At 36.0% G+C, this 22,025-nt stretch overlaps 2 protein-coding genes across 2 annotated transcripts; one reads left to right on the top strand and one right to left on the bottom strand.

Annotated features, from left to right (window-relative positions):
* The first annotated feature begins 1,389 nt into the window (after positions 1-1,389).
* LOC103029223 (akirin-2) lies at positions 1,390-4,870 on the top strand. Its single transcript, XM_049464138.1, has 5 exons — positions 1,390-2,344; positions 3,283-3,426; positions 3,546-3,695; positions 4,023-4,094; positions 4,177-4,870. The coding sequence occupies exons 1-5, from the start codon at positions 2,152-2,154 to the stop codon at positions 4,185-4,187; spliced, it is 570 nt and encodes a 189-aa protein (XP_049320095.1). The 5' UTR covers positions 1,390-2,151; the 3' UTR covers positions 4,188-4,870.
* Positions 4,871-5,934: 1,064 nt separating this feature from the next.
* Positions 5,935-18,752, bottom strand: orc3 (origin recognition complex, subunit 3). Its single transcript, XM_007257429.4, has 20 exons — positions 18,651-18,752; positions 16,559-16,613; positions 16,360-16,457; positions 16,119-16,263; positions 15,004-15,108; positions 14,757-14,911; positions 13,471-13,607; positions 12,448-12,607; positions 12,212-12,325; positions 11,919-12,052; positions 11,560-11,623; positions 11,113-11,229; positions 10,945-11,024; positions 10,577-10,710; positions 10,119-10,207; positions 9,911-10,008; positions 9,143-9,284; positions 8,886-9,002; positions 8,698-8,777; positions 5,935-6,155 (listed from the first exon to the last, which is right to left on the bottom strand). Exons 1-20 carry the CDS (start codon positions 18,672-18,674, stop codon positions 6,050-6,052), a joined length of 2,154 nt encoding a protein of 717 aa, XP_007257491.2. The 5' UTR covers positions 18,675-18,752; the 3' UTR covers positions 5,935-6,049.
* Positions 18,753-22,025: the final 3,273 nt, after the last annotated feature.

The following is a 22,025-nucleotide window of genomic DNA, read 5'->3' as shown; positions in this document are numbered from 1 at the left end:
AGCAAATATCAGCTATGGAACAACTTAAAAGTAGATAAATGCATTCATAAAATTGTAGCATTTGTTAATGAACTAAATTATTATACAAGTAATATGTTTGACAAACTTTAGATATATCAATTATCTATTAAATAAAAATCTTTCTTTTTTAAGATATTTATAATATTTTGCTAAAGTGAAACAAGATTACAGGTATTTATTATATTTACTTCACCACTATTGTTTCCCCACCTGTCACTCCTGTGACCCACAATAAGTATAACATTCTTTATTTTCATTTTTTGAACATATTTAAGCAATAATACACGAGAGGGAGTGCTATAATATGTAATACTGCTGTGCTGCGTTTTAATTGATTTTTTTTTTCTTTCAAATTATTTTAGAAAGGTAGGGATATACTTTATTTACTAGGCATCTTACCTGCAACGCATGTTGTCATTTTCTATGCAATACTACTGCACAATAACATACTAGTGCATCTCAGAAAATTAGAATATCATTGAAAAGTATCATTGAACTTTATTCCAGTAATTCAGTTTAATATGTGAAACTCATTATGTGGATGTCTTGCACATGGAGTGATCTATTTTAAGCATTTATTTATTTTATTGTAGATGATTATGGAGTAAAGCCAATGAAAACCCAAAAATCTGTAAAATGAAATCTGTATCTCCATAAGTGTTCAGCAGAGGAAAGCATGGAGTGCTGTAAGAATACAAACTGGAAAACACTGCACCTTATCTTGGACTTAATATAACACAGTGAACCAACACCAGCAGATGACATGGCTCTCCAAACCATCACTGACTATCAGTAAATTTTGTCTGGAGTCTGGAGGAACAGTGGAGAGAGACACAGTCCAAACTGCTTGAGGTCTAGTTTTAAGGCTCCACAATCAGTGATTATTTGGAGAGCCATGACATCTGCTGGTGTTGGTCCACTGTGTTATATTAAGTCCAATGTCAGTGCAGTGTTTTCCCGGAATATTTTACAGCACTTTATGCTTCCCTCTGCTGACAACTTTTATGGCGATGCGATTTCATTTTCCAGCAGGACTTGGCACACTGGCTACAACTGCCGAAAGTACCAATTGGTCTTATAATATTCTCTGAGAGACTCTGACTTTAGGGTTTTCATTGGCTGTAAGCCATAATCATCAACAATAAAAGAAATAAAAACTTAAAATAGATCACTCTGTGTGCAATACATATATATATATGATGAGTTTCACATTTCGAACCGATTTTTTAAAAATGCCCTCGTCATTTTCTATGTACTACTACTGCACGAAAACCTACATATACTTTGGTATGTATGTATTGTTTATTTTTGAAAGGGCATTTTTTGCTGCATGAGTAAACTCAGTATATAGGGCTAAAGAAACAGGATGAAGTAGTTAGTTAGCTTAGTGTGTTTATTCTAATTGGACATATCAACAATACTCATTTTGCTAAAGAGGTTTTTGAATGTGGTTAACTTTAGTTCAGGACCTCCAGTGAGGTGAAGTGTGGGAAACACTCCAAGAGGTGGCAGTAACAGACTTTCAGCTCTGGGTTTAACGGGTTATATACGTTTCCTGTCCAGAGAAAGGAAGAAGAGAAAGGACCTATCGTTAACGGCATGTGGAGAAAAAACAAACCGTGTGTGTGGAGAGAGAGATAAAGCCTTTTAGAGGGGAGCGCTGAACCTCGCAGTGCTGTGTCCGTGTACTGTGTGTTTGCGTGGGCCAGAGTAGCTAACCTAGCTAACTAGCTATAGGTCTTTAGTTGAGTCTCAGCGGGGATTCGCTGCGATTTCTCGGGCGTAGCCTGTTTATAGTCTGATTTGTGAAAACAGGTAACCGGCTGGTAGCTAGTTTGCTAACCATCGGTAACCCAAGCTAGAAACGGCGACTGGAAGGCCCTGACCGGCTTAGTTAGCTAACGGTTTTTTAGCTAGTTAGCTGGCTAGCTATCGCTAGTTAGCCAGGTTAGCCTAGCTTGCAGACTGGAAAGGACATTTATTTATTTTGCTAGGTAGTTAGCTATCAGCTAATTTAATCTACTAGTAATTAGTTAAATTAGCTAAGCTAGGATAGCTAACTTGTTAGCTCCCCTTAGCTGAACTGTTGCCTTCATTTTAACGTTACCGTGTTTACTCGACTCAGCTGCAATGGCTTGCGGGGCTACACTGAAGAGAACCATGGATTTCGATCCGCTGCTGAGCCCCAGCTCGTCTAAAAGAAGAAGATGTACCCCGATGTCTTCATCATCATCATCCTCCTCCTCCTCCTCTTCATCCCCCAGAAAATACCTCCGCCATGAGCCGTCCCCTTTCGGAGAGGTTTCGGCCACACTCACCACAGGTTCGCAGCTTTCACTAACGCTAATTACTAGCTTTCACTGGCTTTAACTAACCTAACAACTTTCAATTTAGACACACACAGCTAATTATGCAACTAACCCTTTTAAACTGTGTAATGATGTGTGGAACCTGAATACCGAAATAACGCGATATATAAAACTCTAGGTTAGCCACAATGTAAATATGTAGCCTAGACTAAACTATGTTTGCTCATATCAGTTTTCCAATTTTACTGTAGCTAATATCCTGGCTTTAGAAGGTGACGTCAAAACATATTGATAATTATAGGATTCACTAATGTTTGTTACACACTAAGGTTTATAACTATAAGACTTACACATTGTAAGTCGCTTTGGACAAAAGCGTCTGCCAAATGTAATGTAATGTAATGTAAGACAGCTTCTGGGTTACAGAAATTTGAATGCCATTTTATTAACAGATTGTTGTATATGTTGCATTTTTGTATTTTCTGCTCTGTATGTATAGGAAAATATAAGTTCAAATGCTTTTTGGACCTGTATATGTTACTCTGTAATTTCTTAAAATGTCACCTACAGTTGGTGTAACGGGTATGGGAAGGGTGGGGGGATCCTAACCAGTTTGAAAAGCAGACTAAAAAAAAACATACTCATCTGTCTGTGACCAGTGTTATTTCTGTGCTCCTCTGTTGTTTTGTTCTTTTGGGTAAAGCAAGATTCTGCTTTAATTTCCTGTAAAGCCTTTTTAACTACCAGGTGTATGAAAGGGTTCAGTAGAAGCAAACCCAGCTTGCATGTTATTCATTTTTTACAACAAAGTTTTCCCAGAGACAGATTAAAACAGACAAAATCTTATCTAAACAAGAAAAGTTGTCATATCGTCATTGGCTTTGCAGTTCTCCAAAAAAACTGCCCTTTGTTGCATAGAAAATATATTGACCGTTTATTTTTCTTTTAACAGAGCAAATCCTTCATAACATAAAGCAGGAGTACAAACGCATGCAGAAAAGGAGACATTTGGAGGGCAGTTTTCCACAGAGTGAAGCTTGCTGTTCCCTTGAGTCTCAGTCTCATTCATCTATTTTAGGTGGTTCCAGCTTTCCAGGTAAGCATGATCTGATGCTATGCACATTGAGCCAAAAAAAACCCACATTTTTTTATACAGGTGGTTGTCTGTCCTTGGGTATTAGTCTGTCAGATTCTAAGGTTTTATTGGCCCTTCAGATACGTCCTCTGGAGCTGTGTCACCAACAAGAAGAGAACAGCCACTCTTTACTTTAAGGCAAGTGGGGATGATCTGTGACCGTCTCTTGAAAGAACGTGAAGAGAACGTCAGAGAAGAATATGAGGAGATTCTGACTTCAAAATTGGCAGGTTTGTATTAAACTGTTTATACAAATCCTGACCTTGTCTACAGGACCTGCATTGTTCCCTTTTTGTTGTTGGATGGTAAACAATATGAGACAAACTAACAAATAAAATGCTCAAAGCATATTTTCAAGTGTGAAAATAGATAGACTGCTTTGTGAAAACTCCCCTGCATAGATTATAAAATGAGAATGTGAAAAGTATCTATAATTTAAAGTGCGATGAACAGTCATTATCTCTCAACAGCAGTGAAATATTATTTGAGTGAATTTGGATGTGTTCTGTACTATATATTCTTGACATGTTTTAATACTTTATTGATTTATCTTTCAGAACAATATGACACCTTTGTGAAGTTTACACACGATCAGTTAATGCGGCGGTTTGAAGAACAGCCGGCTAGTTGTGAGTATTGAAACATGCATATATATATTTCTGATACCATATTATTACACATGGCTAATGTGTGTTTGTTCCTTTTTTGAAGATGTGTCTTGAAAACACCACCTCATCGCCAAGATGCTATTCAACTTCAGATTGCTGCAGTTTGCGCTGAATGTCTATTGATTACACCACAGACCCGGTTTGAAATACAACTGCTACAGCGTCACGCTGACAGAGGCTGCCTTTAGAATTTGTCAGTTAATATTATTGTTCCTTGTGAACCTGGGTGCTTCCTCTTGTAAATGTATACGGACCTTTTATGTCTGTTATTCTACCAGTGGCCTACTTATAATATATACCATGAGCCTTCTCTCACATTTTGCTCGCATTCCAGAATAGAGTTTGTTACTAGTACACAAGTTATCAATGCAGATTACTGTGCATTATTTTCTGAACAGTCGTTTCACATGTGACATTTGTTATTATTAAGATGAAGAAATCTGTATACCTCTTGCCAAGATTTCCCAGTCCTAGTCCTTGAGAACAGTATGCTACAGAGCTTAGTATTTTATCTCTTTTTAACACTCTTTATACAGAATACGTTAGATGAGCCAAACCAGATGAGAGTGGACTAAGTTGCAGATTGCTGCGGTTCTCCAGGATTGGGATTAGAAAACGTTTCTGTGTTATGTATAAAATTAGTTCCTGAGATTTCCTAAATCACTCTCTTCTTTTTATTTTGCTTTACTCTGTATTGATATAGACAAACCCAAGCATTAAATCATTTTATTAATAAACCTGTGTTTACTGTTTCTTTTATTGCCATGATTGTTTTGCTGTAGGTTCCTCAGGCTTTGATGCCTGACACCGATCCTGGATAACATGCTTATGTGAGGCTTTCTGGGAACCAGAATTTTTTTTTTGACAGGTTCTGTGTTGGGCCCTATAAATGAATGTCAGAGATGGACCCATTAGGGTTAATGATGGGGCCGTGATGTCCTTCTCAAGGAGGTCTTGTGCCCAATGATTCTGGCTTGGCTCAATTGTGGTTGTTCTCCAAAACCACCCACAACAGCTTCTTTTTTTTTTTTTTTTTTTTTTTTTTTGCATTTTTTTGCATTTTTAGTGTATTTAGATAAATTAAAATCTGCATGTTAAAGGCCCATTTTATTTTGTTACACTATATGTTGGAACATTGTTATAGGAATTTGATTGTCTAAGAGCTTTAGTGGCAGTTTCTAATGTGTAGCTTTTATGATCACATTTGTAAATGTTTAAAATATGCTGCCAAAAGAATTAACATTTAGAAAGCACATTATTTTATATTTTTCAGTTGCTGAGGTTTTCAATCCACATTGGAAATACCTCAGAATTGGAATTCTACAAAACAGGACTGTCAATTAGAACAGAGCTTTGTATGTCTCTGCAGCTTGTGTATCATTTTGTGCAGTAACAAAAACTGAAAATCTAATTGATGACCAAGTGTTGGAAAGTCTTTTTTTTTTTTTTTTTTACTGAAAAGCACACAGGTATAAGAAATGTGCAGTTAAATTCAAATTGCAGTGTATACTCCCACACACGTACATAACTGTGCATTTGATTGTAGATCAAGAGTACATGGGCTGATGTGGTAGAGTAATTAACAGGATTTTACAAGAACAAATTAGTGTTCAGCACTTCTGATACATTCTCCCTGTTACAACTAGTGTAACATATTAATGATTTTATATTTCAGGATACAATTGCTACATAACTTTTTTTTAATTATATACTCAGCAAAGTACATAATTTAGGAAGCTCTTAGCATAACATGATGCCGTGCAACAGAGCCACAAAACAATATACATCTTCCATTCAACAGTTTGCAATAAAACATTGTTTTATTTGTTTAGTATTAAATAACAGTAGGAGAAAACATATTACCAAAAAAGTAGTATTTATTTATTTTGAACAGATAAGATCACCAAAAAGTTCAGTTAACAGCCTCCCCAAGTCAGTCTTGCTACGTGGTCAGTTTTCTGCTTTGTTGATTTCACAAATCCCAGAAACTCCAGCTCAGACACTGCTTGAATGAAACGAGCACTGTTCCGTGTTAAGGATAATATGGCTGGAAACAAACATTTCTGTGGGGCTACAAATGCAGTAAAAAACCAAAACACCCTAAAAGTTACCAATGCATTTTGCTCTTAAAACTAAAATAAATATTAATTATAAAATAAAATATTAGCCAAACATATATCCAATACAAATATTTAAAATCATATTTTTTTCAGTTTGAGCCTGGCACTCCAGCTGGCTTTAAAAACTTGAAATATTACATTATTTTATTTAAGTGCAATCTGCTGATTTACTAGCATTAAACCTTGAAGTTCTTTCACACACATCATGTTTCAGGAAAAAAATCATCTTAATTCTAAACCTTTCATTAATGTTTATACATTTACTATAACCTTCATATTATCAAAAACAAAAGATGAATTCCTGATTTCTAAATTAAGTAATGTGAGAGTCAAAAAGACTGATATGTTCCTAGACTCAAGGCTTCTGCTTCTTCTATACTAAAATCAGCAGCAAAACAAATTGAATCACATTAAATCAATTACGTTACTAAGTTCTTATATTACCCAAATGCAAAAGCTACAAATATACATATATTACAAATAGAAATATTTGTATTGATTGTTTTAAATTATTATTATAATATATATATACAGTTGAGGACGATATTATTAGCCCCCCTATGAAATTTTAAGTCTCCTCAAGATTCTGGCAAGATCCTTTTTAGCAGAGCAAGGCAGTTCTAACAGAGCATTTCTGAACATACAATTTTTCATTAGAAGGACCAAAATATTTATATTTGTGCACCAAAATATTATTATGTAAGAATAAGCTAAAATGACCAGGGACATTATTATTAGCCCCCTTTAAGAAATTAACATTTATTAAGTCATCACACAAGCCACTTTTCTGCAGTGATGTGCATAAAGGTGATCAGGTGAAACAGATGATTGCACTCAATTAAGTTAAGTTAATTAACTCATTTAAGTTAAAACATGGTATAAAAGCCTCATTACGGAGCTGGCAGTTGAGGAAGCAACATGCCAAAAACAAAGGAAATCAGTTTGGACCTGAGAAAAAGAATTATTGATGCACACAAAGCAGGAGAGGCATATACAAAGATATCCAAGCGTTTCCAAGTGTCAAGAACTGGAGTGAGAGGCATCATTCAGAGATTCAAAGACAGCAACACAGTGCAGAACAAGCCTGGCAGAGGTAGAAAGAGAAAGATTTCAGAGAGACTGGAAAGAATACTAGTGAGAAATGTGTCTAGAGACCCCAGATTAACTTCCAAGGCACTGGCAAATGACTTGGCCACATCAGGAATCATAGCCTCTAAGAAGACCATCACTAGAGCTCTGCATGACCTGCGAGCGTGCAGACCAAGAAAAACTCCACTTTTGAGGAAGAGGCACCTTCAAGCAAGACTTAAGTATGCTCGGGACAACCTGGAGAAAAATTATTCATACTGGAAGCGTGTCTTATGGTCTGATGAGACTAAACTAGAGCTCTTTGGCCACAGGGACACTGCTTATGTTTGGAGAAAAAAAGGACAGGCATTCAACCCAAAGAACACCATCCCCACAGTGAAGCATGGTGGTGGGAGTATTATGCTATGGGGATGCTTCAGTGCATCTGGAACTGGAAATCTTGTCAAGGTGGATGGAATCATGAATAAAGAAAAATATGTGACTATTTTGAAAGAGAACCTTAAGCAGTCAGCTGTGAAACTGGGTCTGAGACGTCACTTCATTTTCCAACATGACAATGATCCTAAACACACATCCCTCCTGGTGAAGAACTATCTCCAGATGACCAAAGTGAATGTCATTGAATGGCCTGCACAAAGCCCTGACTTAAATCCAATAGAAAATCTGTGGGGTGACCTAAAGAAAAATGTCCATGCAAGACAACCATCGAATCTAGAGGAACTTGAGAGATTTGCCAAAGAAGAATGGGCCAGGATTCCTCAAATGAAGTGTGAGAGACTTGTTGTAAACTACAACAAACGTCTGCAGGCAGTAATCCATCAAAAAGGATACACAATTAACTATTAGGATGTGCGGGGCTAATAATTTTGACCCTGATAGTTTTTGTGTTTTGTGTAATATCTTCATTTCTGAGTGGAATATAATATAGTGTAAGCATCCAAAATAAAACTACGATGTCTAAAAAAGCTGTGTTTAGTTTATTTTGCTCTGGTTAATATCACTTGGAAAATCCTTAGAAAACAAGGACTATTTTGTAAGGGGGCTAATAATATCGTCCTCAACTGTATATATATATATATATATATATATATATATATATATATATATATATATATATATATATATATATATATATATATATATATATGCAACTATATGCAGTGTTACTGTCTCAATGCCACTGGCAATGTTTTGTAGTTTTGTTTTCCCAGAATTAAACGCTTCGTCAACAGTCATACTGTCTTAAGCAATTCACTCAGAATCCTTTAAAAAATAAAGTAAAACAATCTCAACCCCACAAAGCAATGATGACATAAAACCATATGGATAAATAAAAATGTATATAAAAAGGATACTGTTTGAGTTCATCTACTTTGCCATAGTCTTCTGAGTCAGGGTCCTTGCCTTCAGCAGCTGAGGTCACTGTTGCATAGGCCTGAAACACACATTTAGATTTATTATTTTATACTCACATAAAATCCCATCAAGATCTACTAAAACCTTTTATAATGTTTGTAATTTTGTCTATAAAATATGTTCACACCTCAAGCCAGTCAAACAAGTTGATGAGCCTGCCACACTCCAGATGGAGCTTGTAGGCAATGCAGATATCAGGAGCAGAGTTGGAGACTGTGCCAGCATCTGTTTTCAGGCTTTCATTCTAGAATGGCAACAGAACATCAATGCATCTCACAGTGTTACTCAGAAAATTACACTGTCAGGAAAAATGTAAACACCTTTGATGATAACTTCAACTCTGTAACAGTTAGGTGCTTTTGTAGTGAAAAAAAGTTGTTCTACCTGCAGGTAGTAGAAGGGATGACTCAGAGCAGTCTGGATGGAGGTGCGGGGAGTAGCGTTGAGGTGTCGCCGCAGGACCCCAGAGGAGCTGTAGTAGCACACCTCGTTCAGTGGTTGCAGCTCCGGTGGAGTCAAGTAGCTCCTTAACAAGGAAATAGCTGATGAACATATTTTAAAATAATTTGTTGTACCTACTACTTACTGAAACTAAAATTACACTGCACCGTACACAATATTTGCCTTTGCACGCATATTAATTAGATTTTATCCCAATCCTAATCCATAGAGTTTAATATGATATTAGCTCATCCTTTGCAGATGTTATTTTACAGCTTCAGTTCCTTTGGCAAGGCTTTCCACAATGTTTAGGAGTGTGTTTATGTTTTTTTTTTTAGCTTGTTCTTCCAGAAGCGAATTTGAGAGCTCAGACTCGTCATGTTGGATGAGAAAGCCCTGTTTTGTTCTCTGGTGCACAGTGATGTTTGAACAGTAGCGATCAATTCTATCATTAATGATTGTTGGTTTTATAAAACTGTGGCCATGGAAGTGATGGTATCACCTGAATTAATTAATTTTGATAGGTGAGTAAATATATTTTTGGAAAACGTGTACTTTAGCTCTGTGGACATATTGTTCCAGAGAGGTTAAAAGCCAGCCAAACGCTTACAGATACTTATTATACACTTTCTAGAGGACAATCTATTATAAGTGGTCAATAAGCTTAAATTAAAAATTAAAAAAATTATTAGAAAAGTGTTGAATACTAACCTCACCAGCCCATCAATGAACTCCAGTGCCTCATTTCTCAGGAGTTCAAATGGGCTTATTTTTTTCGTTCTTCTGGTGCCCTTCATCTCCAGGAGCGTCTAAAGAAAAAAAAAATGAAGGACCTCAAAACCTACACCTGATAAGATTACAAAGCAAATATATTTGAATCACAGGAAATTCCAAATTAGCTTAAGAAACAAACACTTACTTTCTGAAGCTGGAAGAGATCAGTTTTCTTTTGAAGATCCTTTCCTGGTGAAGTGACCTCTTCTGCACACAGATCCTCTATAGACATGCCTAACAGACAATGCATGATGTGTTTATTTTACAGACACATTATACCAGTAGTACAGGACAGTGTTTCTCAACCCTGGTCCTAGAGCACCCCCTTGCTCTTTTTAATGGATTCCCAGCTTAAATTCATCCCCTGAAAAGGCTTGCTATTGGCTGATTAGTTGGATAAGGTGTACTGGGAGCAGTATGTGGTTATGTAGTATAAACATAAAACTAAATTATAATTTCACATGTAAGTGGGGTTTGTGCACCACCACCATGATCACTAACAATGTTCCACCTCCCACCACAAGCTGAGCAGCTTTTTAATAAACAATTGTGAATAAAGACAACATACTGTTTAAAAAAAAAAAAGAAAGAAAAAATACTTACTGTCCAGCTGCTCAAATTTGGCAATGTAGTTCTCTAGTTGCTGTAATGCACTTTTCATTTTTTTGGTCTTGTCTGGCTTAAGAATGTCGGCACACTTCCTCAATGACAAGACAAGCTCATCTTTTGCCAGAAGCCTATAAAATCACATGACCAAGTAAGTAATGCACCAATGTTTTAGAAATCTGAAGATGACAATATCTAGTGAGATATAAACAAACGAGTAACAAAACATATAATGTGCTTACTTTACAGTGGATCATTAACAATTAAAAGTACTTCATTTAGGAAAAGCATTCTTTAATATATATAGATAACAAAAATATAGACTGACAAATCATGAAATTATTATAAATGATCAAATCTGCTACCTTAAAAGCTGCATAGCTGACTCGTACTCATTTGTCTCCCATACATTCTTCTCCATACAGTATATATGCAGCTCCCGTATCTAAAATCAAATGTAGATTCATATTAAATATAGATTTTTGAAGAACTGTACTCATATAAATTGGTCTTATTAAAGCCAAACCTCTTACTTGTTTTCCAAGTGGATACTTTGGCAGAGATGAAGTCAGAGAATGCAGACATTTGAGAACGGGGTAGTAGTTTTTATGGTACTTCCTTAGGTCTTTTAGGAACCTCTGACACACCTCCTATAAATGTTTTAATACATGCTTATTGACAGTCAAACTGTTTAAAACCAACAATGAATGAAATTTCAGTATACTGCAAAAAAAAAAAACTGGATTCGACTACCCTGCTGAAAAAAACAGCTTTTTAAGCTGCTTGATAAAGGTAAAGGTGGTCATAAAACTGGTAATCCAGGCAAAAATATAAAACATACACTGGTAATATATCTGGTTGAACAGATCTTAACCACCAAAGGGTAAGTTGCTTTAAATTCAGGTTATTCGAGTCATGTTGGTCAATCAGCAAGGAAATACTTGGCCAACTTAAACAATACAATAGTTAATAATACTGACCCTAACACCTTCATCACTGGTGAGAAGATGTACTTGTTCCTGAGGCTCCTGATTCTCCACATATCTAAAATAAAACAAACAAGTATGTCTAGGAAATCTTCAATAGATCACATTTTTATATATTTATGCCCTACAAACTGTGGGTGGAGTTTAATCTGAAATCATGCTTGGATATTCTACATCTACAATATTATATTAATTCTTCACAGCCCTGAAAACCTTTTTATCCAGCGTGACTAATGAATTTGGGGGGAAATCTATACTCAATTACAATACAGAAATCACGTCTACTGAAATTCACTATAGGGCATTTTAAAGTAGCTGGAAACAGCTTTCAGGGACTGTGAAAAACACATCACCTCATGAAGGAAGGCAGCTGACGGACCATCTCTACATCCTGGTGGCTCAACTTCTGAGCATATAGTAGAGCCTCATTTTTCCCACAGCAGAGTACACTGAGGGGCTGGGAATGGAAGTGCTCCAGGAGGGCTAACTATATTGGGAGAAAATATTGAATATATAATATTAATGAAATATAATGTAATATACAAAGGAACCAAACACAGAACAATGTTGATATTTAGCAATCAGAATAATGGACAAAGATAGAAACTACAAGATAATAGATGGAGGGATAACTATACCCACTCACCTGCAGGCCTTTAACAAAGTTGCGTACTGAGAAGTCATGGTACAGGAAGATGCTCACCAGCACCTGCAAAACCTTACTGCTGAGCTTAAAGGGAAACTGTGATGTCAGGATCAGCTGTAAAACAAAGAATAGTAATATCATTAATAAACACTTTAAAACACAAAACACTTTAAAAATATTACAAACACTTGAGGCATTCATTTTTATTTCATTTAGTGATCGTGAGCATTAAATACCTTGTCAATAACAGTAGCAAGATGCTGTGTGCAGGGCAGAGACTGGAAGAGTTCAATGCACAGCAGTGAGGAGACAGAGTGTGGCAGCATGTGCTGAATGGTGCTGGGTGACGTGGCGATTCCAAAGATGAAGATAAAAGGAAGCTCCTGGATGTACCGACTGTTCAAAACATCATCAGGATTCAGGATTTTTAAAATAACAATTACATTAAAATGTAATACTGAATTGCAGAGGGGTAGAAAATACCTGGATGCCAAATTAAAAGTATTTAGGTAATAGCATGTACTTAGACCATATTTTTATTATATATAGGCCAACAAAATATCAATATAAATGTTCTTAAATAAACTAATTAACAGCATTTTCACCCAAACATTATCATTTGTAGAATAATAGGACAATTGTATGCATGATGGTGACCAAATAGAATTGTATACACATAATATACACACACATATAAGACTTTTTGCAAAGGAACATGTAAAAATGACAAAACAAAAACATATTATCTGGACAGTAAATGTTAGTTATCTCAGTATAAAACTAATATTAGAATAAATGCAAATAATTCTACACAAAGTAGTGATTTTACATCGCTGTGTTTATTAAAACTCTTATTTAAAGCTCTTCTCATAAAGGTCTATTATGATTCATAACCATAATTATATTAAAAGCTGATTTTGTAGATCAGAGATTAATTATATTAAATCAGGTGAGCTGCCGATGGAATTGAACACATCCTTAGGAGTGCTGCCTGGGGCATCCATTAAAAAAACTGGAACCAAGCTTTGTTCCTCAGACTAGCTCACCAGCTAGGAACTTTAAATAAACAAAACATTTATTGCTTATTGCTAAAATAATGGTTTTGAGTAATGTTGTTGGGTGCCTAAAATGTTTGCACAGTACTCTATATATGGCTGTTTGGCTCAGTACAAATTCTTCAACTTAAGCACAGCTTCTCTGAACTTTATCCACCCCTGTAATTGGAAAATACAGAAAGCTCGCTAATATAATATACTTACTTGCAGATAAGAATGAAGTCTTGTAAAACACGTGGGTTGAAAGCTTCGAAATCCTTAAAGATCACAATAATTGGAGGACTCTGTGAGAAACCATTCTCAGAACCGCCAGTCTTGTCTGGAGACTTAATGGCACGTGTCTGTAAGAAGCCAGTGGCAACAAAAGAGGTTCAGTTTGTTTACCCTCAGTTTGTTTTTTAATTTTATTTGACCAAAAATTCCACTTTTTAAAGGGATAGTTCGGTATTTTTGACATGAGTCTGTATGGCATCATCATAACCAGTGTCGTGCATCCACACTGACTTACCCCCACAGCGTCCTGTGAGCCGAGTTCTTGTCCAGTTTAGGTCAAAGCGAAAGTAGTCCGGCATGTTTGCTGGGGTCAGGAAAATAACTCCTTTTTCTTCCCAAAGCAGTACGTGTTCAAAAGAGTGATTTATTTACATCACAAAAAACTAACCCTGCAAAAGTCACGCCTCGTAAATCACTTGGGTCCTACTTTCTCTCGTTCCATATCAATGTGCGCAGCGCTGCAACCTGACAGCTAGCCTACGTGTTTGGGTCGCTTTGTTTACTTCTCGCCTCGAGAACATGTGTGACTACGAGAGTGACGAGGAAAACATTGATCACCGCTCAGAGCCACGGGGATATCTTTATGAACCCGAGTATACAGATGTTGAACTTCGCCAAATGGAATTAGATCGGGCAGAAAGAGAGAGGGTGGACAGAGAAGTGGTGGAAGATGAAACTGGAGCCACTGCTGGAGCTGCGATACCATTTTAACACACACACACACACACACACACACACACACCTAGCTATATATATATATATGTGTTTACAAAGCTTATAAAAGCCAATAGACTTCTCCCTAAAGTTAGCTCGTTTGCGTTGCTAGTCTGAACACAGCTGCTAAGCACTGCCAAAACACAGAACAAGTTGACGCGTGCGCAGCTCGCTGTCAGAATGACGTGCACTGATACGAAATGAGAGAAAGTAGGACCCAAGTGATTTACGAGGCGTGACTTTTGCAGGGTTAGTTTTTTGTGATGTAAATAAATCACTCTTTTGAACACGTACTGCTTTGGGAAGAAAAATTAGTTATTTTCCTGACCCCAGCAAACATGCCGGACTACTTTCGCTTTGACCTAAACTGGACAAGAACTCGGCTCACAGGACGCTGTGGGGGGTAAGTCAGTGTGGATGCACGACACTGGTTATGATGATGCCATACAGACTCATGTCAAAAATACCGAACTATCCCTTTAATGTACGTCTCACTTCCTTACCTTCATCATAGATTTATACCACTGGCTCAATGCACTGACTGAGCAGGACACCTTCTTATGTGGTAGATGGATACCAGTGTCCTCCTCATCATCCTCCAGCGTTACGCCAACACCCATCAGTCTTTCCAATACCTTCTGCATCAGGTTCTTTAGAGCTTTGCGAAGACAAGAGCATTTCAGCACTCTATAAAATATCACCATTAATGTTAGACTAAAATTGACTTCATGATAACAATTAAAAGCCTACCTGCACACTCTTTGGCTTGAACAGAGACAGCAAAGGGGGTCACAGACTTCCGCAAGAGCTCTGACAGGCTCTGGAAAGTGACATCATGGTCTGGAACATTCACTCCTACAAACAAAAAAAAGAAGGAAAAAAGTACAATATCTCAATATATTAAGACCACTTAAGTTGTGGGGTGCTTCTATGGTTGTTGACTTCATGTGGTAAACTCCATACTTGGAGGTCTACCTGAAATTCTGCACCAAGGTTTATGTGATTGTAAAATTGTATTAATTTAGTATGGTTAGTTTTGCGCCACACTGTTTACTAAGTGGACTAAAGAACATTCCTGCATCACCACGTATGTGGGCCGTATCTCTCTATACTTCACACTAACTGGTTTGTAGAATGTTGTTGATTCTGTGAGATGCCTATTCAGGTGTTGTGCTAAATAGTGGCTCTCTGCCAACATTTTTTTCCTAGTAAGTCTAATTAACTAAATGGCTACTAAATACTAATTAATTCTAAATTTTAGGATTAATAACTGAATAATTAATCTATAGTTTAGAGGTTAAACCCCTGACTGGGTTAGAACCATTTTTTGTATTTTTAGATGCCACTTTATGACTGTATAAAAAGGCTTAAGTAAAATTTACTGTAACCCCCTACATTGTGATACATATTAGATCAAAAGTTCTTTTTTCCAGTGCACAGCCCTATTATATCTAACTGATGCACAATAGCATTAGCTTAGATGTAGCAACAGAAGTATTAATACTCTTAAACAATCACATAATTAGGTGGTTCTACCGATGCACACAAGATAAATGTTTTAAAAACAAAAAATACATGGTCAATTTCCCCAGAAAGGCATTAAGCCTAGTTTTAGACTTAATTCCTTTCAAGGGTATATTTCCAAACAAAATGCTGTGTGGTCCAAGACCAGGCACAATCCCTATCCAGGAAACCAACCCATAGGGTTCTAAACTTTTGTATTTACAATTATTCACAGAAAATGACCAAGGTAAAAACTACGCATTTTTGACACTGAAATATCAAGACTATACCAAATATAGACTTAGACTTTACTGGCATAAAAGTAAACTCTACTTAAAATTAAAAAATATATCTTTACATACCAAGCACCAAAGCAGCTGTAGGAATCTCACTGGCTCTCATATGAGATGTCCAGTCATCCGTTCTGGACTGGAAGCTTGAGGTACACCTTTTGATGAAATCTAAAAGGCTGTCCAGTATTTTTGTATTTAGCTCCTCTTGCAATACCTGTTTAAAAGGAAAAACACATATCAAAATCTTATACTCTATAGCATTACCTAAATCTTATATATTACTATTCCACATGAGAAAAACACCACACACCTCTGTGTCCATTTTAATCTTCTCCCAAAGAGTTTGACAGATGTTGAAACGTTCTCTGCCATTCCCACAGTCATCACTTCCATCTGTGAAATACTCATCTGTACAATGAACATGATGAAGGATATGAGGCAAATACTTCAGATCAAAGGTGAATAAATAGTTACAGTAGTATGAGCTAATCATATTATCCTTTACTCACCAATAGCAACAGTGCGCTTTCTCTTCTTAGAACCAGGCTTGAAGACAAAGCATCCCTAAATATGCATTAAAATAAGTAAGAAAACAAATGATAAGTGACGGCCTGGATGATGTATTGTTCCAGCAGTAACTGTGAAAATGATATCACCATCATTTTACTGCTTGGACTAATTGCTCACCCTCCACTATTAACTATTTCAACTTTAGCTAGCAATGTTTGAATCGATTTCATTGCTGTGGTGGAAATTCACCTGAACATATCAGAACTTGAACGTGAATGTACAATGACTTTTTATCATTTAATTATAAGTATTATGAGCCTTTGATCCTCCCAAGATTTCTTCCTCCAGCTCTGAGGGAGATATTCCCTGCCACTGTCGCTCACTGGGGATTGTATTTTCTATGTTTTGTCTGATTTTCTATCCTGTTTGTATAGGGATGTCGTTATTGGTGCACTGGCTATTGTACGACTGAAGTATTGATGAAGTTGTACTTGTGTAAACAAGCACACAACTAAATACAATGGGCAAAACTACGATAAAAAAAAAAATAGACAAGTACAAGTCATATGTCTAATTAGTTGATAATTGTTGGGACATGCCTAGCCATACACTATTCATCTTTTTTAAGATGGCGCAGCAGCATATTTACTTTATAGGGAAAACGTTTTATCTCCGAACTTCCTTAAAACTACTACTGCTGCACTATCAAGAGCATCCTAACCACCTGTGAGCCAGTATGGTCCAGCAGCTTCACTGTTGCTCACAGTGGCCCTGCATATGGTGGTAAGAAATAAATCAGGGCATCATTGGCATACAAGTGAAATAAAGTTTATAGGGTTTACAGAAAGTGTGCGACAAATCTTAAAACAAAATTAGGCAGGTGCCAATTAAGGTGGCCAATTGCAATTTTTTCTCCTTTTTGCATCTTTTCTGAAGAGCGGCAACATGGGAGACTCAAAACTACTCTCAAATAACCTGAAAACAAAGATTGTTCAACATCATGGTTTAGAGGAAGGATACAAAAAGCTATCTCAGATTTCAGCTGTCAGTTTCCACTGTGAGAAACATGGTGAGAAAATGAAAGATCACATGCACAGTTCTAGTTAAAACCTGAAGTGGCAGTCCAAGAAAAATCTCAGATAAAAAGAGGTGAAGGATGGTAAAAACAGCCATAGTCAACCCACAAACCATCAAACCTGACTGAACTGGAGATGTTTTGTAAAGAAGAATGGTCCAAAATACTTTCAACCAGAAGCCAGACTCTCATTGGAAGCTATAGGAAGCGTTCAGAGGCTGTTATTTATGCAAAAGGGGGATTTACTAAATATTGCCCAAATTTATGCACCTGCTTAATTTAGTTTAAAGAATTATCACACACTCTGTAAATTCAATAAGCTTCATTTCACTTATCTGTTCTTCTGCTATATGATATATTTAACTAAAATTGCTTATCCAAACAACCAATGATTTATAAAAAACATGAAAATTATCAGGGGTGCCCAAACTTTTTCATACTACTGTAAATATTCACCCCAGCACTGTGTTTCTCCCTATTCAGCCCAACACGGTATAAACTTCTTCCATCTGTGAAGATACAGGAGCACCCATGCAAGTACAACACTTCACCTGAATAAGAAACGTGTCTAGAATGAAAACCTAGGTTTATTGTTTTGATATTTTTGTACACTTTTAGTAATCAGAAGACCTGAAATTACAGCTCCTCTGCAAGAGGTTTAACTTTAAGTAGCAAAACTCAGTGTATTGAACATAAAGCCAGCTAATAGCTAGCTAATAATGTTGAAGGTTTATAAGAACGCGTGGAGGAAACTGGAGTTCAATGTGCATATCTTCTGCGAGACACGCGGCTGAGCTTTATCTAACTCTTCAATTCCACCTTAAATTCTGCAGAAGTTATACATTCTGACGCTGCACGGTTTAAGGTGGATCGGGAATCTGGTAAGTGAAGTACTCAAGACCCGCTTTAGAAACCAGTACACCCTGTCCGGATACATGTCTGAGAAACCCAGTATGTTTTACACGCTATATCTACTATTTTAACCTTTTCCTGAACCTCATAAACCGGTTATTTACCTTAGAGACTGAAGAAGTGCTCATCTTCCTTACAGCAGGCTGAGCTGGAAACAAGTCGCAACTTCCGGTTAGATTTCCCGCGCTAATGACGTCAGAGACAAACTGCACGCTTAATGGTCTTTAGAAGTGGAAACTGCTGTAACACAATAAAAATTAGGTCACGGGGTATATTAGATTGTGATTCTCGTTATACAGAGGTTATAGAGAGATTGTTGAAGAAAACCTTGGTCACTCCCTTGTAAGTTTTCTATTTACATTAAAATCTGCATAATGCCTACCCATGTAATTATAATCTTGCTAAATTTATAAATATAGATCAGAACTGTTCATTTTGCCCCAAACATCCAGAAAAACTAGAACATTTTTAAGGTTTTTATTTACAATATTTTTGGAAAGCTCTAGCTAAATATTTTTCTAATAAAGCGAATTACATGGTAGATATAAAATGTAAAGATGTAATTTTTGGTTTTGACTGTAAGGTCAACTTGTTGAATTTTATTTGTTTATTGAGTCTCTTAACTGCCTTAGAAACCAAAAAAAGCTGTGTCCACTATAAAGCACATGAAGAAGTTAAATTGGCTGGTTGATGAATCATCTCCTCATGATTTATACCCTCAGTTGATAAGATGATTTGATTCTATCCCTTTAGGATACTGGTCTATGTCAAGAGTGTGAGCTAAGCCAGTTATTTTGACCTAATTAAAATGACTAAATATAATGAGATAAATACAACTTTTTTATTTAATTTGCAATTGCAATAGCTTTCCAAGACTAGAACACATTTGCACATTTGAGGGCTTGTCCTCAATCGATTAGTGAGGTGATTTTTATTATATTATAAAGTTGACTTGTTATTAATAAAGGCAGCAGGCTATAAATATTGCATAATTGTCTTGTATGATCATTGAGTTTTATTGAGTTTATTTATTAAATTTTACTTGGCAAAATGCTCTACAATTGTTTTTGTCATTTCAATCCTACTTTCTAAAATTTTGGATTAGGAATGTTTCTAGTTGGTTTTACTGCTCGACTGTATGATAAACATCTTATATATCCTCTTAAACCATTGCTCATTTTTATTTAGCCATAACTCTCGTATGAGTTGTCCTTATGCTGTTGCATGTGAAAAAAAGCAGACTAGATTTCTGTCAATAATACATTTAAAGGCAGTTAAATTAACTCACACATTTTTTTTATTTCTCACAATGTATTTAATAGGTGGATTAAAAAAGGTAAAATTTTATTTCTTGCAATAAATCTAAGGGTGGGTTGGAGAACACATTTTTAATATAAAATAAGTAGCCGTGTTGAATTTCCCTGTTGTTTATATAAGGTTTTAGAGAAAATTCTATTTTTATTTGTACAATAGTTTATTTTTGCTCGTACGCTTAAACTCACTAATTTCTGTTAATAGTTTTTAGTTGGAGAAAGGTGATTGGTTCAGTTGCCTGTCAGTCAAAAGCCTGAGTAGTGGGCGGGACATAGAAACAGTTGGGAGCAGCAGGGAGGGAGAGCAGCTACAATCCTGCCCAAAACATGCACAAAATGTGGATAATGGACAGTTAAACCACCTCTGTGGCACTTTAAAGCATCTTTAATAAGGTAGATTGTGTGTGTATATATATATATATATATATATATATATATATATATATATATATATATATATATATATATATGCCTCCTCAACCTAAAAAAATTTAGACTTGAAGCTAGTCAAACCTGCAGGTAAGGATATTAGGTTGCATAGCATCCATGCTAGCTAGCTAGCTCAGCAGGACTAAAGTAAAACGTGTAGCTGCTAAGCTAGGCCTAATAGTGTAAATGCACGGACAGGGTTTTTGGAGAGCAGCACAGAGCTAGAGCACAGAGATATATTATTCCCAATTAAGCTACGCAAGTGCATCTCAAGATATTTCACAATATATATATACTACAGATATCCTACAGATGAAATAAAAGCAAAAACGATGTAAAAAAAAAAAAGCAATATAATAGTAATAATATTATGAATGAGGATTGCTTTTTATTTGTCATTTTTCCCCTCATGTTCTCTTATTGTACTAAGCTTTGACATCCTTTATTGACTGGAGTCTTGTCATCCATATATATTTTACATATTACATGGTTCTATCAATCAAAAACTCTGAAAGCCTTCTACTTAAAAACACCTCCTTTATTTAATAATTAATGTATGAAAAATTGGAAGAAGGAAACGCTAAAAATGCATTCAGCTCATTATATTCCACTGGGTGGCGCTGTGAGTATCCCAAATCAAAATGCAACCCAGTCACAGTCAAACATATCAAGCTCCACTATGTTTCAGTTACTTTTGGGAAGCTTTAAGTATTATTTTGTGTCTGTATTATTTCACTGCACGTCATCCACATACTATGGCTTCCAAAGATGATCAGGCAGAGCTGATGATCCCAAAAAAACAGGATTCCTTTTCAGAATTTCTGCTGTAGAAATCTGTTATTCTGAATGTCTAAAGTTTAAAACTTTCCATTAATAATTATGTTTTTGCTCAAATCAACTTTCCTTATTTTATCGCATGTGAGCCTTACCTGGAATCCAACATCAAAACACTTAAAAGCATGATCTCAGTCACTCACTGAAAAGGTCAGTACAAACCTCCAACATGAGATTACTATGTTTGATAGTCACTTTCACCCTTTATCAGCCATATTAAATTATTCTGTTGAGAGATTTGGAAGAGTTATTATAAAGTGTTTTTATACCTTTCTCATCATTCAAAGGAAAGTTAAGACATTTTTTAAAATATTCAAATTATCATTTCTCCTATAATGGCCATTGATAAGGGACTCTATTGTGGTGTCTGTCTAAAATCCTTGAAAAATGGGCTTAGGGATTTCCCTGACCCTACAAAATATGGACATAATCGCAATAATTCTTGCAACTTATGCACTATTGCCTATTGTGCTTACTTCACAAGAAGAGACTATTAAAATGAACAAGCCAGTATGTTGACTTTCATGTTGATGTTTTATTTAATGTATGCTTTATTAATTTAGAATTTTCATTCTTTTTAATATTTCAATGTCTCCTCTATGCAATGTGTGCTGTGTTATAAGATGGTACTAAAACGACAAATTGTTTACAATTATCTTTAGGATAATACACTGTCCAATAAAAAATAGTCATGACGGGCTAAAGAGAACAGTTAATATTTGATTAACTGCTTTGAAGTTGATGTTCTAAGAATACATACAAGGCTCAGACCTTGTTTTATTTGATCTGTTAACCACATTAGACTGCATTTTATATTTCACCCAACGTTAGTGTCACACTGTCCTGTAATCCAACTTTATTTGAAGTAAGACTGAGGTGTTAAACTTGACTGAAACAACAGAC

The sequence above is a fragment of the Astyanax mexicanus genome, chromosome 14 (genome assembly GCF_023375975.1).
Source record: "Astyanax mexicanus isolate ESR-SI-001 chromosome 14, AstMex3_surface, whole genome shotgun sequence".
Taxonomy (NCBI): Eukaryota; Metazoa; Chordata; class Actinopteri; order Characiformes; family Acestrorhamphidae; genus Astyanax; species Astyanax mexicanus.
The sequence above is the reverse complement of the archived record's forward strand: the minus strand, read 5'-3'. Positions and strand labels throughout refer to the sequence as shown.

Coding starts and splice junctions, on each gene's coding strand:
- LOC103029223 (XM_049464138.1), top strand. CDS start 2,152: ATGGCTTGCGGGGCTACACTGAAGAGAACCATGGATTTCGATCCGCTG. Junction 2,345..3,282: donor TTCGGCCACACTCACCACAG/GTTCGCAGCTTT, acceptor TTCTTTTAACAG/AGCAAATCCTTCATAACATA. Junction 3,696..4,022: donor TCTGACTTCAAAATTGGCAG/GTTTGTATTAAA, acceptor TTTATCTTTCAG/AACAATATGACACCTTTGTG.
- orc3 (XM_007257429.4), bottom strand. CDS start 18,674: ATGAGCACTTCTTCAGTCTCTAAG. Junction 16,458..16,558: donor AAAGCGCACTGTTGCTATTG/GTGAGTAAAGGA, acceptor TTCATTGTACAG/ATGAGTATTTCACAGATGGA. Junction 14,912..15,003: donor TCAAGCCAAAGAGTGTGCAG/GTAGGCTTTTAA, acceptor GTCTTCGCAAAG/CTCTAAAGAACCTGATGCAG.